The 15,222-nt window shown below is 42.9% G+C and overlaps 1 protein-coding gene across 2 annotated transcripts in view; it reads right to left on the minus strand.

Moving 5' to 3' along the window:
- ACBD6 (acyl-CoA binding domain containing 6) overlaps positions 1-15,222 on the minus strand; it is a 90,562-nt gene that overhangs the window by 35,574 nt on the left and 39,766 nt on the right. For both annotated transcript variants that reach the window (XM_067300609.1, XM_067300610.1), the window contains exon 6: positions 10,562-10,651. In XM_067300609.1, coding sequence (XP_067156710.1) covers positions 10,562-10,651 — 90 coding nt within the window. The remainder of the gene's footprint in view (positions 1-10,561; positions 10,652-15,222) is intronic.

Genomic DNA, 15,222 nt, shown 5'->3' on the forward strand with positions numbered 1-15,222 from the left:
TACTGAAATGGATTGTCTCAGCCAGTCATGTCACAGACACATTACAGAGCTATTGACCCATAAATGTACACTTATTTATCACACTCATTTTAATGTTTAATTGACTGGAACAGAAGAAACGGATTTAGAAGATGGAAGTTCACTGATTTTTTCAAAAGCTGGTACCCAGCTTGCAGATAGCCAAATCCTAACCCAAGAACAAACCTGGCACAGAACTTCAACACACCTTCCACCTTCCTGTAACTTCAGGCATTCGCTTTCTAAGAAGCCCTCCTCAGGACAGGGTGATTTATTTCAACCAAGCTGAGCCTTGCTGTAAGAGGACAAAGTCCCATTTCAACACAGGATGTCTAAGCTGTGACAACCATTCTGTCTGTTAAATAAATTTGGAAGTTACTCCAGGATAGGGTTTACTTGTTTTGTTCTAAAAGGGAGCAGTCAAGCAGTCGCTTCCTGAGAGGCAGAGGGAGAAGAGCACCAGCCTTGTTCCCCTATGCAGGCAAGCCTGGCTTAGACCTCCACTACCCCTCACCAGTTCACATGGATTGCCAAAAGACTGTTGATACGTCTTCTCACCAAAGGCTCTTACGTGATCCCACCACAGAACAAGAGGGAAGGTTCTTGCACTGATAAATAACCAATTACAAAAGGTAAGGAAGACTGAATAGGAATAAATGATCACTTTGCCCAATTGCTGGTGATCACTGGAGTCTCAGCAGGACCCGTGCTAGGGCTTGGGTTGTCCGACCCACACATACATGAACTACGGAAGCAGGCTGAGACTGGAGCATCCTAGTCTGGTACATCTTCCAAAGCAGCAAAACCAAAAGCTGACTGCAAAATGCTGCAAAAGGATCTCACACAGAATGACAGGGTGCAAAACAGCAGATGAAAATCAGTGCTGATAAACGTCAAGTAATGCACATGTGGAGAAACAATTCCTAGCCTAAACACACAGCGGTGGGCACTGAACTAGCTATTACCGCTTTGGAAACAGACCTTGAGTTATAATAGACAGTTCTATTATAACACCAGCTCAGTATTCAATGGTAGATAATAGAAGGCAAACAAAAAGGAGGCATTAGAAAAGAAAGAGCAAACCAGAAAACATCATTATATTGCTCCATTAAAACTCATGGTGTCCAGGCTGTAGGTGCAATATGTGACATGCTGCTCCTTTCACCTCAAAGCAAATATGGAAGAACTAGAAAAGATTCAAAGAAAGGTGACAAAGAGAAGCAAAGTGAGAGAACAGCTTCCAGATGAGGAACTGAAAAACAGATTAAACTTCTCAGTCTGAAAAAGAAGTGACAAAGGGGAGTATGAGGGAGGCCTATGAAGTCAAAAGCAGCACAGAGAAGGTAACCCGGGGAACAATTATTCCTTGTTTCTCATTACAAGAGAACTACGTGGTATCACAAGAAACAACCGTGCATTTGCTTTGGACTTGCCAAAACAGTTAAACTGCAGAACTCACATGGGCATAAAATGTTGGAAAACCAAGCAGGGATAAGAGAAATATATCAAAGAAAAATGCACGAGCAAAAGATAACACCATTGGTTCAGGAAGCCTCCAAGCCACAGACCTCTGGGAAATACAAGAAAATATCACTGTAAGCTTACCCTATTCTGTCCCCTAAGCATTCACTATTCCTTGCTGCTGGAGGCATGCTACTGAGCTAGAAAGACTTCTAGACTGACAACCATTCTCAGGATACAGAAACATGAACAAGCTGAGAGATGGAAACCTCCTTAAATTAGTTTTGCCATTTTGAGTGTTAGTTTTGCCATTTTGCCATTTTGCCATTTTGAGTGTTTCACTTCTAATCCATGGAGCCAAGAAGCAGTTAGAAGCAGAAATTTAAAAATCTAAACAAAATAAGCATAAGAAGGTATTTTCCCAACTTTTAAAGTGTTAGAACAAAATGAATCTTATTTAAAAAAAAAAGGAATTTGTACTAAAGACTGCAAATTCAAGAAAACCCAGTGATACACTTAGATTTTTCTTTCTTTAAAGAAGCTGAAAGAGATGATCAACAACAGATGAACACCAAAATTCCATTTGGGAAGTAAAATCAGACTTTCCCCACATCCTTAGGGAAAAAGTGAAGGGCAGAATTTAACTCTTTCAAAACAGGGAAAGTTTTTTTCAAGTGGCTGAATGCCCCCCCCCCCCCCCCCAAAAAAAAAAAAAGAGTTTTAGGGGCTGTCTCCCCTGAGCACAGAACAGTTGGGTTGCTTGGCTAAGGTGGGTCCTCTGGCACTGAGAGGTGACACCTAGGACATGGGAAAGGAAGCAAGGCTAAAGACCACTTCTGTGATGGTCGGGTCACCTGAAAAAACAGCTCAGCTGCCAGTTGTATCCCTCTGTGTGTGAGCTAACCGAACACCTTAATGAGGGATTAAAGCATTTCCAACAATGACTTTACAAATTACAGGTGACTTAACACAGCTTATTTCAAAGGTGACCCTCAAACCAAGGGACAAAGGGGCATGGGACCATCCCATGTCCTCACAGGGAGGCATTCAAGTCAAGTTAAGCCTGTTTTGTGCATCTGCAAGGACATATAAAGACAGTAGGGAATGAGCTGCCTGCTCCTCCTCCGCACAAGGATCAGGGAGGATTGGGTCCACCTGCACAAAAGCTCCCTGCCAGGGCCTCCATCTTCGGAGGGCATTGGCAGAGATTGCAACCCTTTTGCCACAAGACAGCAGTGCTGGCGAGGCACAGAAACGGGCACAGTGCCTCCCGATGTGGACAGTGGTCACGCTCCCTGATCCTTCAGGAGATTAAAAAAAACTGCATGCCTACTGCAGCACAGCGTTCCTCCTGTGCTGGCAAAGTGTCTCCTCCTGCACAGCAGAGCCCTCACGAGGCACTGCCTACAAGCCACAATCTCACAGCAGTCCTCATGAAACATGTGCTGCTATCCCGGTTTCCCTTGCTTTCATCCCTGCGTTTTGGTTACCCTGAAAGCAGATAAAATTCAACTTAGATTATATGAGGGTAAAGTGATGGAGAACACTGCTAATTTTTCAGGAACTGCTCTTGAATTTTGTTTTTCTTTTTTCAAATACTAGTTTTGTGTGTAGAGGCTGAAAGGACTGTGTGGATACTGAAGTTACCATTGGAGCAACACAGAAGCATGCAGTTTCTTAGCTGGTGAGCCTGCTTTGCAGGCAATGCCTTACGCTGCACACGTGCTGCCTGAGCAAGGGTGCCAACCGCTTTGCTGCACCAGCAATGAGGCAGTGATTCACATGACTACAGGGACCAGAGGAAACAAAGACTGTACACATCAAGCCAGAAGATGCAAAGGGACAATGCAACAAAATTCAGCACGCATGAGCAGCAGGAAACACCCTGTCATTTGTACAATCTCTGGTTTATGTTGATGAGGCTTGGGGTGTCTTCAGAAGCTGGCGGACAAAACATAGATAAATCTCTTCATCACCCAGAAGGTATTTAGAGCTGCAAATATTTTGCAAATGCTTCTGCTGAAAGACTTTCCTCTCAGTAGGTAAAATCAGCATCTGCTGAGTGGTGACCATTTAATATTCAACCTGCTGCCAATCTCCATTCCACAGAGAGACCTGCAGGAGAGACATGGAGCTGTGCCACTTCCAATAACTGTGGGACTGGCACCAAGTCAATGCTTTAATGTAGAAAGCTACCCTCTGTCACTAAGCAGATCTTTCCTTTCTTTTGCCTAATAGATTTCACACCCATTGGCAACAGTGTGAAGACTGAAGGGGTATAAGCCTGCAGTCTTTGGAGAGCTGCTTAGCAAAGCTGACTACAGAAAAACAGAGGGGACTGGGAGTGCTGGGAGGGGGATAAGGAAAGAAGAAAACTGTTGGAGTTAATAAATCTGTAGGTACACATTGTTCTTATCAGCAGCCCTGGAATACCTAACCATTGCTTTGCCTTATCTCTCTGCTTAGTTTCTTCATCTATTTGCCACTGTACTTTCCTACTACAGCAATGGTTGATTCAGCAGTACCTGCAACATCCTTTGCTTGCTGCAAACATAACTAAGCCAAACCTCTGCAGCAATCATCAGATCCAGGAGAGGGTCTCTCCTAGCTTTATAAGCCAGGTTTGTGGTATATTTAGGGGAAAATTTATACTAGGGACATTAACAGCAAGAGTACAAGGCTCTGATATGATTTCCTTTTTAATCTTGAGCAGGTCTAGAAAATGGTTGTAACAGCACAGTACTTTGACAGCTGGCATCTTACCTGCAAGCATGTTTGTACTGGTAAACTTGCAAAGGTGGTAGGCTGTGCATGCACTCACGCACACACTCACTCAGTGGGGAGGGGGAAAACTGTGTAGACACAGCCTGCAGCCTTTGGTCCTTGGTCAGAACAGTCAAGATGCCCCTGTCACTTCCCTCAACCATCTCCCTACGGATATGGAAAAACAGGGGCATGAAGTGCACTGTGCAGGAGGTAGGGAAGGAATGGACGTTTGCTGAGGCCAGCTTTGTTTTTAAATGTCTACAGAATGCCTCTATCACGTGGCCCACACAAAGACTGAAGCAGTTCACATTCATGCTGTGAAATCCAAATGAACAACACTGAAAAGAAAAAAAACGGAGGGACTGACAGGCAGGCAAACAGGCCTGAATTTTTGTCCTCCCTTCTTTTTATCCTACACACAATCCTTTTAGAGTCAGGCAGGAAAATAAAAAAAGCCATACAAACAAAACAAAAACAACAGACCACCACTCTTTGCAGTCTTCGACATATCCATAATTTCTACTTCATTTCTAGCTAATGGTGGAAATTAGTCTTCAGACAGTTGATAAAAATCAACCTGTCGCTGCTGGGTTACCACCACGATCTGTGGCCCAGCAACTACTTCTAGTACAATTGATTTTCCTTTTTGGCAACCAATAGGCCAGTCAATAATAATGTTGTTTGAGAAGGATTGAGTCATGAGGGAGATGAACCCTCCCTGCCATTTATTATGTTTGTATTGTCTCCATTTGAAAAGACTTTTTTTCAGTGAGGACGTGAGTGAAGGTATTACAAGGGGAGAGCTACCCCACGTCCTGGTCTCCAGAAGCCCTCTGACTCACAAGTGTGTTAGCATGCAAATAAAGAGGAAAGTGGCCGTCTGCTAGAGAAACACAGCAGGGGCCTGTGAGGAAGGAGAAGCTGGAGAGGCAACCACACTCCTCTTGCTACTCAAGATGCCTTTTAAAGGAAAAAAAAAAAAAATCCAGCTGTAACTCCCTCAAAAGTACATGCTAACACGTGTGACCAGACAACTGTGCTGCCTCATGAGAATTAGTACAAGACACAGCTGCAACACAATTCTCTCTTCTGACCAAGAGTGTGCCACTCAGGGTAGCTCTAATGTGGAGGGCAGACGAGGGAACAAGGCCTACAGGCCTCTTCCTTCCATTCAATGTGCCCCAGCACATTCGCCCTTCTCTGAAAGGCCCTGCAAGAGAGCCCGGTTGCATTCAGTTCTGGTTCTCTGTGGCACAGACTACCAAGAAGCTGCAGCATTTCCAAGACATCTCCCATCTTACTGTTGAACCTCTAACGAGACAGACGTCTAGGACAAAAACAATTGCCCTAAGCGCGAATTCATTTGTCTTCAAAACCGCTGCTGAAAAATCAGCGTTGGCAACAAAGAGCTACCAACTCTCACTGCAGACAGCATACACACTGGATGCCTTTCACGGAAACTGCAGGTGTATGTGAATGAATAAAATGCAATCAGTCCATACTAGCAACATACTTCCTAACCTGACGCTTTTCAGCTTTGGTTCTCAAGTTTCCTTCTCATACCACACAGCGTCCATAGGTGACCAGGGAGAGCTTGCTGACAACAGGTTTAAATTCTCCGTGCAGTGATCTGCACCTCTCCTTCTAAAGTGAAATGTCAACAAATAAAACAAAAATTGAAGGTCCCAGTTATAACTTTTCATCCTTGAAGCAGTCTATAATTCTAGCACAATTTTTAGCATAGGCAAATGACTACCGTAACATTGATAAGCTGATTAATACAGCTACACAATTATGTAGTTTATAAATCATAAAAGAATATTTAGAAACAATTTTACCTTAGCTCCTTCACCACATATACAGAACTCTTAATTATCCTGTGTGTCAAGTGATACAATTCTAGCTACAACTAATAATGTTCATTTTAGAACTTGTTCACAAGGACAGATATGCTTGAAAAGCTTATCTGTGACAAATATTCCAGGATAGTTCCCCATGCATTCCCAAGTGAATACCTTGAATGCACAAGTTATTCTGGAGTAAAAAGTACCCCCAAGTGGAACAAAGTATAGCCACAGCAAGCCCAGGAGAAACAAGTCTACAGTCTACTGTTTTGGTTTTACAGACATAAGCAGCCATTTGTCATTCTCTTTCTCTCTCACTAGACAGTTATTAGGCCATGAGGCCCTTCATTTTTCTTAAAATAACACTAGTAATATTTCTGTGCTCTTTAAACCCTGCAGAAGATGACAAATCAGAGCACAGAATCCTCCTTTTCCAAACATGCTTATTTCCCTTGCTCTTTAAGAGGAGGTGAACAGAGTTAAGAGATGCTTGTGCTTTCCCAGGAGCGCACTTCCACCTAGTAGGAACTGCTACCTTTCCACTTAGCATCACTGCCAGACTGCAGGGCTCCGAAACGTGTTTGTAGACATCTCACCTGTCTTCCCATTTGATATGTTAAATGGCACTGCACAGAGTCAGAGGTGAACGCAGCACGATGGATGATGGAGGAGGAAAAAAAACGGAGGAGTTCACTGGCCCATGATGGGAAAGGAGCACAACATGAGACTAAAGCTACACTCTCTGCCACTGAGGAGAGCTCCTCTGAATGCTGGCTGAGCAGTACCTCATCCAGCTGCGCCTTCTCCTCCATGCTGGCATTGCACCACTAGACACGCAAACAAGGTGACGCACAAGGTCTCTGATCATGCCAGCCAGCTGCTTCTGGCACCAGGACCACAGAAGATGCCACGGCACTGCAAGGCACTGCAAAGCTGGGATCCAGTGCTGCAGGTCTTGCACTCAGTGCCTCCCCAGCCCCTGAACACCTCCTTTCTAAGGCCAGAGAAAACGTTGCAAGGAAAAACCGTCCCTGTAGCAACTGGCATTTCACTAGGGGCAAAAGAAAGTTTTCTTTTGTTGCTCGTCCTTCTGCAAGAAAAACTTATTCGTATCTTCACATATTTTAAAGTTAGAAAGGGATATGGTAATCATGTTGTCTGAGCTCCTTCATAACTACTGATGTTATAAATACAGTACTTCCTTTCACTTTGTCACTCAATTAGAAGCCTACAATTAAAACATGCAGTGCTCCAGTGGAAGGAGGCTGTTTTTAGGCTGATTCCCAAGTTTTGGATACTTCCAGCAGAGCTCCAAAATACCAGACCACCACCCACTTTGAAATGGCCTCTGGCTCTGAAGATTTAGGTGATTCAATTACATAAATGCCCCTGTTCAACAAAGCGGAGAAGCCTGTTGCCTTTCTGCATCCCTTTGCCCATGGCAATCACTTACCACCTCTTTTCAAATGTGCTATTAGAGCTAATTATGAACAATCAGAATTTAATGGCTGCAGTTTTTCAGTGACATTAGTGAACCACCGTTTTGAAGCTACGGCACCCCTGTTTAAAACAAAAAGCACAGGCACTCAACCACTGCAGCCCAGGCGCAGAGGTTATTCCCAGAATTAGAGCCATTTTGAGCACGCTGCAGGAACGAGTGGAAGCAGGCCACCTCTCCTCCTGCTCCGAAGCTGTCCACGTAGCACAATGAAGAGCAGTAACTCTTGCCCCTCACACAGCCCCTTGATCCGGAGACTGAAAGCGCTTCTACGGATAAGCACTATTCGAGCTGAACTAAAATAGGGCAGTGAAAGGTGAATAAGGCACATTCACAGGCACGGTGAACTTGTATGACTTGCTCCAGGTCACCCAGCAGAGTGCCACCAGTCACCTTCTGCTTAGGACAGCTAAATCCTTTAGCACACTAAGAGAGCCAAGATGGAAGAGCACTTATTAGGAAGGTAATGGAAGAGAGCATAAATCATTTGGGCTTTTTGACTAACTTTTTAGAAGGATACTAAAACACAGGCTTTTTTTTTTTTTTAATTTTGGTCTATACCATTTCTCTCCTTTACTATCTGCTCTTAACCCTCATAATCCCTAATTTATCCTTTACTTCCTGTGCTGCCTGCATTTAGGAACTGCAGCAAAATTGAATGAGACAGGGAAACATCTGAAGACCTGAGCGGTGGGTGGAAATCGCGGAGCCTGTTTGCATGCTGGGCTTTGGCAGAGTGCTGCATGCAGCCTGGAGAGGGAACTTGCACGGAGAGCACATCTTTCTGAAACAATAGCACCACTGATTCAAGTCACCAGAGACTCCCTTACACTTAACCCACCCTTCTTTATAGCCCACACATTAACTGACAGTGCATTTGGTAATGTATAATAGCAGATATTGCAGTGTTTATGGTCTGTTAGGAAGCCAGAAGTTTTCCCTCTCCCTTTTTCTTTTGGTAGCTTTTTAAAAAAATTCCTTCTGCTCCTACTTTGGATGTGAAATCTTTCAGGGTAAAAGTCAATATTAAAAAAATAATAATAAAAATAAACATTAGGTCACTAAGTCTTGAAATGTTATTGGAATTTATATATGGCTGAGAATAAAAAAGTGTCTGCCTTCTCTGGGAACATACCTATGTGCAAACCAAGACCTTTATAAGAAAATTCTCCTTTATTACCTTGGTGGAAAAAAATCAAAGATTGATTTTCTTTTTATGGCTATTATTAACCTTTTGTTACTGGCCAAAAATAATCTGGTTAGAAAACGTGCAATACATCATAAAGAAAAAAAAACAGAAAAGGATTTAATAGAAAACTAATGTTCAGGGGAAAAAAAGATAATTCTTCCTTCCTTGTCTTCTAAGAGTCAGAACATACCATGGGAAAAATGCGACAAATGTCAAAAAGCAGCAAATTTTCAGACTGCTGCTACGGTACAGCATTGCAAACAGAAACATCTCCTGCGCTGCCAGAGTGAAGGGGACAGGAAGGTGTTTGATCCTACCGCTCCCTGATTTCAAGCCCAAGCTGTTTAGAAATTCATCTGGCATGTCACTCACGGAGCTCTGCGTGAAAGGTGTCTGCCTATTCTGACAGCGGGGCCTGCAGAGGCAGCCACGCACCTCCGCTACTTGTACTGCCTCCACTGCCTTCCTTCGAGGTGAGGACAACAGTCCTCTGTATAACGGAAACCTCGGAGGCCTGAGCATGAAGCTAAGTATCTCACCAGCTACAATGGAGCCATGGCTCCTAATGTACATCCCACCTGCAATTCTGCCCAAGCAAAGGCAAGAAAGACCATCTGACAAAGATTTCACGTGTGTGTAAGTACAAACACGGCTTTTTCTATCCTATGAACATTAGAGATCTACTGAGAACTCTGCAGGTCGCAACTGTGCTTCGGTCTATCTGGTATCAGTTCCTGAAGCGCTTGTCACTGGGCTGTTAAAAGAGACTGTTGGTACAAGCTAGCAAATTTGTCAAAATAGGCGTATCCACCTCCAAACTGGGCAGGAGAACAAAGCCAACAAAAGCCACTGGGGTAAAGAGCAGTCAATCATAACATGACAGAAATACGTTGAACAATTATTTCAGAACATGATTGCATTTACACAGATCAGCCCTTACCTACAACAAGCTGCCCAAACTAGGAGTGTTGGCTCATGAACACAGGCAGACTCCAGTTGGATGGTGGAATGAACCATTTGTACAACAGTGCAATTCACAGCCTGGTGTATTAAGGTACCTGAAAATCGCCACCAGTTTACCCAAGACACGTGGGCTGCAAACTGCAGTGGCTGAAAAGCTGCTTTATGTTCAGTGCAGTCATCTTTATCCTAGAAATGGTGACCTCCAAGAGAGCAAGGTAGGTATGCGGGGACAAAAACTGCTTCAGCTCTTTGACTTAATCTGCCCCCAGTCAGGCACTGAGCTCCAGCTGGAACTGTCACATGCCCACCATGCTGCGCCCTGACGCACAGCCTGATCCTGTGGGCTGCTGTCAAACAGGTGTTTCTAGGATGCTTTTCTGTTCAAAGTGAAGTTGCTGCTGTGGAATTCTCCTTCTATGAGTCCACAAAAGGTCTGCTAAGACTGTAGAGTTACGAAAAACAGACCAAAAGAACACACTTTCTGTAAGTTTGGTACTTTATGTACCAAACACCCAGCACTTAAGAAACATCTCTTGTCAACAGTACCACAAGTCATATAGGAAGTGATGGCCAGGTAGTCAAAAACTTTACTGAAAGGAGAATTTCACTGGGAACTGAAAAAAGCCCCTCACATGCACATGCATTTCATGCAATTGAATTCTGCTATTTTTCGCAGGCTATCTCTTTAGATGCTCTTTTCTGTGATAAATGCTCTGGAAGAATTTGCTATGAAGTCTTGGAACAATTCAGTTTCATGTGAAACATTTAGTCAGGAGGTAATACAAAACATCATTCAAGTTCAGCTTTTCATTCCTTTCTTACCTGGCTGTTAACATCAGCAGCATGTTGCAACAGTACTGAAACGAGCTCCTTGTGTCCTCTGTCACAAGCCCAGTGGAGCAGTGCCCTGCCCTACAAACATCCAAAAGAAAATTAACCAGGTCAGCCAAAAGCAGTGTAGAAAGAATCAGTCTTGCTATAGAGCCCTGAGGACCATTAATAAAATAAACACTGACTGTTTTTAAAAAAAATTTGCTGAGATTAGTATGCAACATACCATTGCTCCCGATTTGGACTTAAGAGAGTAATGCTAGAAATACTAGAAGTGAGGCATGGCTTGATTCTGCATTCCTTTAGCACCAAAACCACAAGTTAGCAATAATTTAGAGGAAAAAAATCAGCAAGGTGTGAAAAGCAGTAGCCATAACATGATTTGCTTTCTTATATAGATTTGGGATTTTGATGCCTCTGACTGTTTCGGGAGCAAAGACTTGCACAGTAACGATAAGCTTTTCAAAGCCGCCTAAGGCGACAGGACCCCAAGTGCCAAAAAGCTCATCCCTCTGACAGATATGAAACCCTCAGCCAATGGACCCTGCCTCTCCTGCAGCAGAAGATTAAAACTGGGTGACTGAGCAGGTATCACCCACAACTGTTCCCTGCTCAGCTCCGCAATGTGGGTTGCTACATCCATACTTCAAGCTCCTCCCAAACCACTGTACTTTTCTTTGCATCTCCTTTCAACAAATCTCTGCACCTGAGGTCTTTCTACGTGCTTCTGCCACCCCTATGAGGGGATGTAATGAAAGTTCAGATCTTCATGTTTGTCAAGGACATCCCCAAGTTCTGGATACTAAGCACTCCTCTGATTGAGGTAGAGCTTAACAGCCTGCTGTGGGCAGGGTGAGGTTGTCATGTGGAATTTTCTTCCCCCATATTAAACTCAAATCCCTGCTTTATGCCACTTTTAGCAAGGATTAAGATAAGACAGGGCAAAAGATGATGCTAAAGCAAAAAGAACTTCAAGATAGCCTTTAGCTCCCCTTCAATCTCTTCCCTCGAGACATATCCTCTATTAAAAGGAACGGCTGGGCTGGAGGGGTAGAAGTATGAGCAGACTCCAACACGACACCGCTGTCACCTCCTTACACTCCTCCAAGCTATTTGAAGAGAGCACCCAGCAATTCAAAGCTCTTGAAGCATTCACTTGTTTTGCTGTGCAATGTCAATTCATCTCCTGACCTGCAAAATTGCCCTTTAGTGATCAAGAACAAAATATTTATACATAGCAGAGGAGGAAAAGGACTGGAACAGATGAAAATTACACCTGTGGATGCTGACACATCCACACTTGGAGCTGCTCTCCTCTGCCATCTACCACAGCTAGGAACAGGTCCCTGCCCAAAAAGCAGCCATTTCCTAAGGGTCTGAACTCAGGTGCTCCAAAGCCTGAAGGGTCCAAAGTCAGACTGCAGCTGGCCTTGGAAAGGGCTGCAGAACCACAGAGCCCAGTGAACTGAAATCAAGGTTTTCAGTTGAGTTCATCGAAAGCACTCTGATACCAGCCTACCAGAATATGCACACCTGTGAAAGGTAATGCTTGTTTTCGTAATAGGTCAAAGTAGAGTTATGATACAGTTTCATATACTTTAACAACCTTGCACCGAGGCTGGAGCGCTTATCCTCTGATAATCAGACACGAAATGCATCCAAAGCAGTAACAGAGCCTTTTAATAAGTAGGTCCAAAACTCTCCTGTGACACATAGAAGATTTTATACACTGGCAAGTCAAACAGAAAGCCCCAAATAGTTTAAGATAGAAGTTTTGCTTCACTGTTTACTGTGTACGCTTATTAAACTCCCTGTTAGTATGAGTCTCTCCTGATTTAGCATATAGCAAATGGTGCGCTTGCAGGAGATTCTTTGGAAATCGCCCTGCGGATGAGTAGGAAATCATTCCCCTACCTGTGACACTGTCAGACCAACTCGTGTTTTCCAGTATGTTATACAAAATATTCACAGACCTTCAAAGCTGAAATGAGTTACATGAGCCCGTGCCTGGTTATAAATCTCTTGACACAGCAGTAGGGAACGAGGTGAGCAACCCGATTTATCTGCTAATGGGAACTGCGAGCCAAATTTCCCAACCACAGTGCCAAATCACAGGATGGGTAGAAGACACCTGCAACCAAAGCTCACACATCTGCTGTTAGATATTCTTCAGAAGGGCAGCAGAGGTAGAACATTATTTTGAGTAAGGAAATGCAATCTCAGACACAAGGCATTAAGCTTTTTAACACACTTTTTGACCCAGCAAGTAATTAATTTTTGTAACACATAATTTTAATGTTACACTAATTAACCTTGAATTAGAATGAATTTTCTGACAATGACTTTCTATGGAAGCACTGATGACATCCATGGGCCATTTAATGATTAATGTTCATTCAACACCACAATCAAAGTCTAAAAGGGGGAAAGAGTCTAATTTAAAACAATTGGTAAACATGGAAAGCTCTTGAATTCATTTTTAACATTCTTAATTCAACTCTGTACTAATTACTTACGATTTAGCATTTCAGTTGGACAAGTAATACAAACTTCTTTGTGCCACAGATGTTTTTCAGAAGAAAGAAGCAAAAGCAGCACTTTATCTGCAACATGCCTAAATGCGATAAATACTTCACATGTATAAACTGGAATGATGTATTGTATAGGAATAGTACTGTAACCAAACAATAATTATTGTGCAATTACAGGGCAAAATAAAGCCATTTTTATCCTTTAAATACCAAAAATAGTGTTATAAATTAGTGGCTATAATATGTTGGTTTGCATATGTCTCCAGACGAGCAAAATGTAATTTCATCAGTGTTGAGCTTGGCCAAGACCAATAAAGAAAAAACAATAGTTTGGGAGGAAAAGGGCTGCCAGCTTTGTAAATGCAGCATTATTGAAACACTACAGGACTGGTCCCTTCCTATATAGTGGAAGGCTGGTTCTGCTGCAAGTTCTGCTGCCTTTTAAACAAGACAAGAAACTGAAGCCTGATCATCTGTAGTCATTAAAAGTCTCCTTGTGCTCTTTGCAGGAGTATGGATTTCAAGTCTTGGGCCAATTCCACTTTGGGTAATTACACTCTGCTTACCTATATATTTTCTCTGCAATTCTAAATGGATACAATATTTTCCAATTAGTGCCTTAAATGATTCTGCATCGTAATTGTGCACTATTAAAAAGCTGACATGTTCCACCCCAGAAATGGCTGCATTCTAGTAGCATGCGTATTATCCCCTAAACATAGGGTGCAAAGGACTTTGGAGTCCTTCCCTGCAAGAGCACACCACCTGATATGGAAATAAAAATACCTGCAGAAGAAACTCAATCTAGTTACTACATAACAATAAGCATTGCTAAGAAAGTTGTTTGTAAAACAAGAAATTATTCTGCATTACTTGCATAATATCCAGAAAAGGTTCAGGAGTTCCAGCTAATACACTTAGCCAGCTACAAAAGCTACTTATTTACCTTGCCTATGAAAAAAAGAAAAGAAAAAAAACCCCCACACCTTCCCTCAGAGATAAACCAAACTTAAACTGAGTGGACAATCTCAACAGTTGTTGCAGAAGTTACTTGAGAGGATGCATTTTCCCCTGCCGCTAAATTATTTAATAAAAAAAAAGCATAAAAATAGCTCCAGTGCACTAACCCTGCCTCTTAAATCTTCCGTGCTTCGCTCGGGTTACCACTGCCAGCTTGGCTGGCTTCTGCAGCAGCTTCTCAAGCCAACAGCATATCAGTTTTGCTCAGCTCCAAGTCACAGGGTGTTCGCAAACAAAGCACAGGACGGGGATTTGTCTCAAATACACCGAGTCTCAGCAGACAGACGGATGGGAATAATTTTCCCATCAATTAGCCAATGCAGAGAAAGAGAAGAACAAAGCCAAGCGGAACGGATACTCTACAGTACTAAGCTATACTTCCAGGTACAGTGTTTGCTGCTGTAATCACTGTAAACCGGAGAGCCTCTCTAACTTGTGGCGAGCATGTTATTACTGGTAGTTACGAAGAGACATATCTAATGGCTGCATCCCCACCGATGAGAGGCAAATTGGTGAATGGGAAAGCAGTTGTAGCAATTACACAGGTAAACTTGAGATTTGATTTGGAAGTCACTTGCTTTCAGAGCTTTAAAATGTCTGGGGAACAAGCTTGCAGACAGAGAAGCATGATGCTTCTTCAACCCCATTTTTCTTCTAACCTTTCCTTAGAAGTTGGCATCAGTTTGGCATTTGCTGTCTCTAAAGCATGAGCACCAGGGACCAAGCTGTCCCCCAACTGTTTCAGCTGTCTTTCATTATATTTTTAGCAAGGGTGTAAATCCTGTATACAGGTAATGTGCTTGTTTAGGACAATTTCTTCAACAATTGGAAAAAAACCCTCTATCTACAGCCTCCACAGCCCCTGGCACAAGTTACAAAAGCAACTCACCTCTGCCTCCGAACAATTTCTGGTTTGTTAAAGGTTGAAGAAATATTGTCCTCAAAAAGGCAGCAATCTACAATATCAGAATGTGCCTGAAGTCCTACAGCCAGAGTTCATTTCTTATTTCATTAGTCCTGCTGACACATGGAAGGGTTTTTTCTTTTTTTTTTTTCTTTCTTTCTTTTTTTTTTTTAAAGTCTGTGCTACTTCTAAGCGAT

Source organism: Apteryx mantelli, chromosome 8 (assembly GCF_036417845.1).
Source record: "Apteryx mantelli isolate bAptMan1 chromosome 8, bAptMan1.hap1, whole genome shotgun sequence".
Lineage (NCBI taxonomy): Eukaryota > Metazoa > Chordata > Aves > Apterygiformes > Apterygidae > Apteryx > Apteryx mantelli.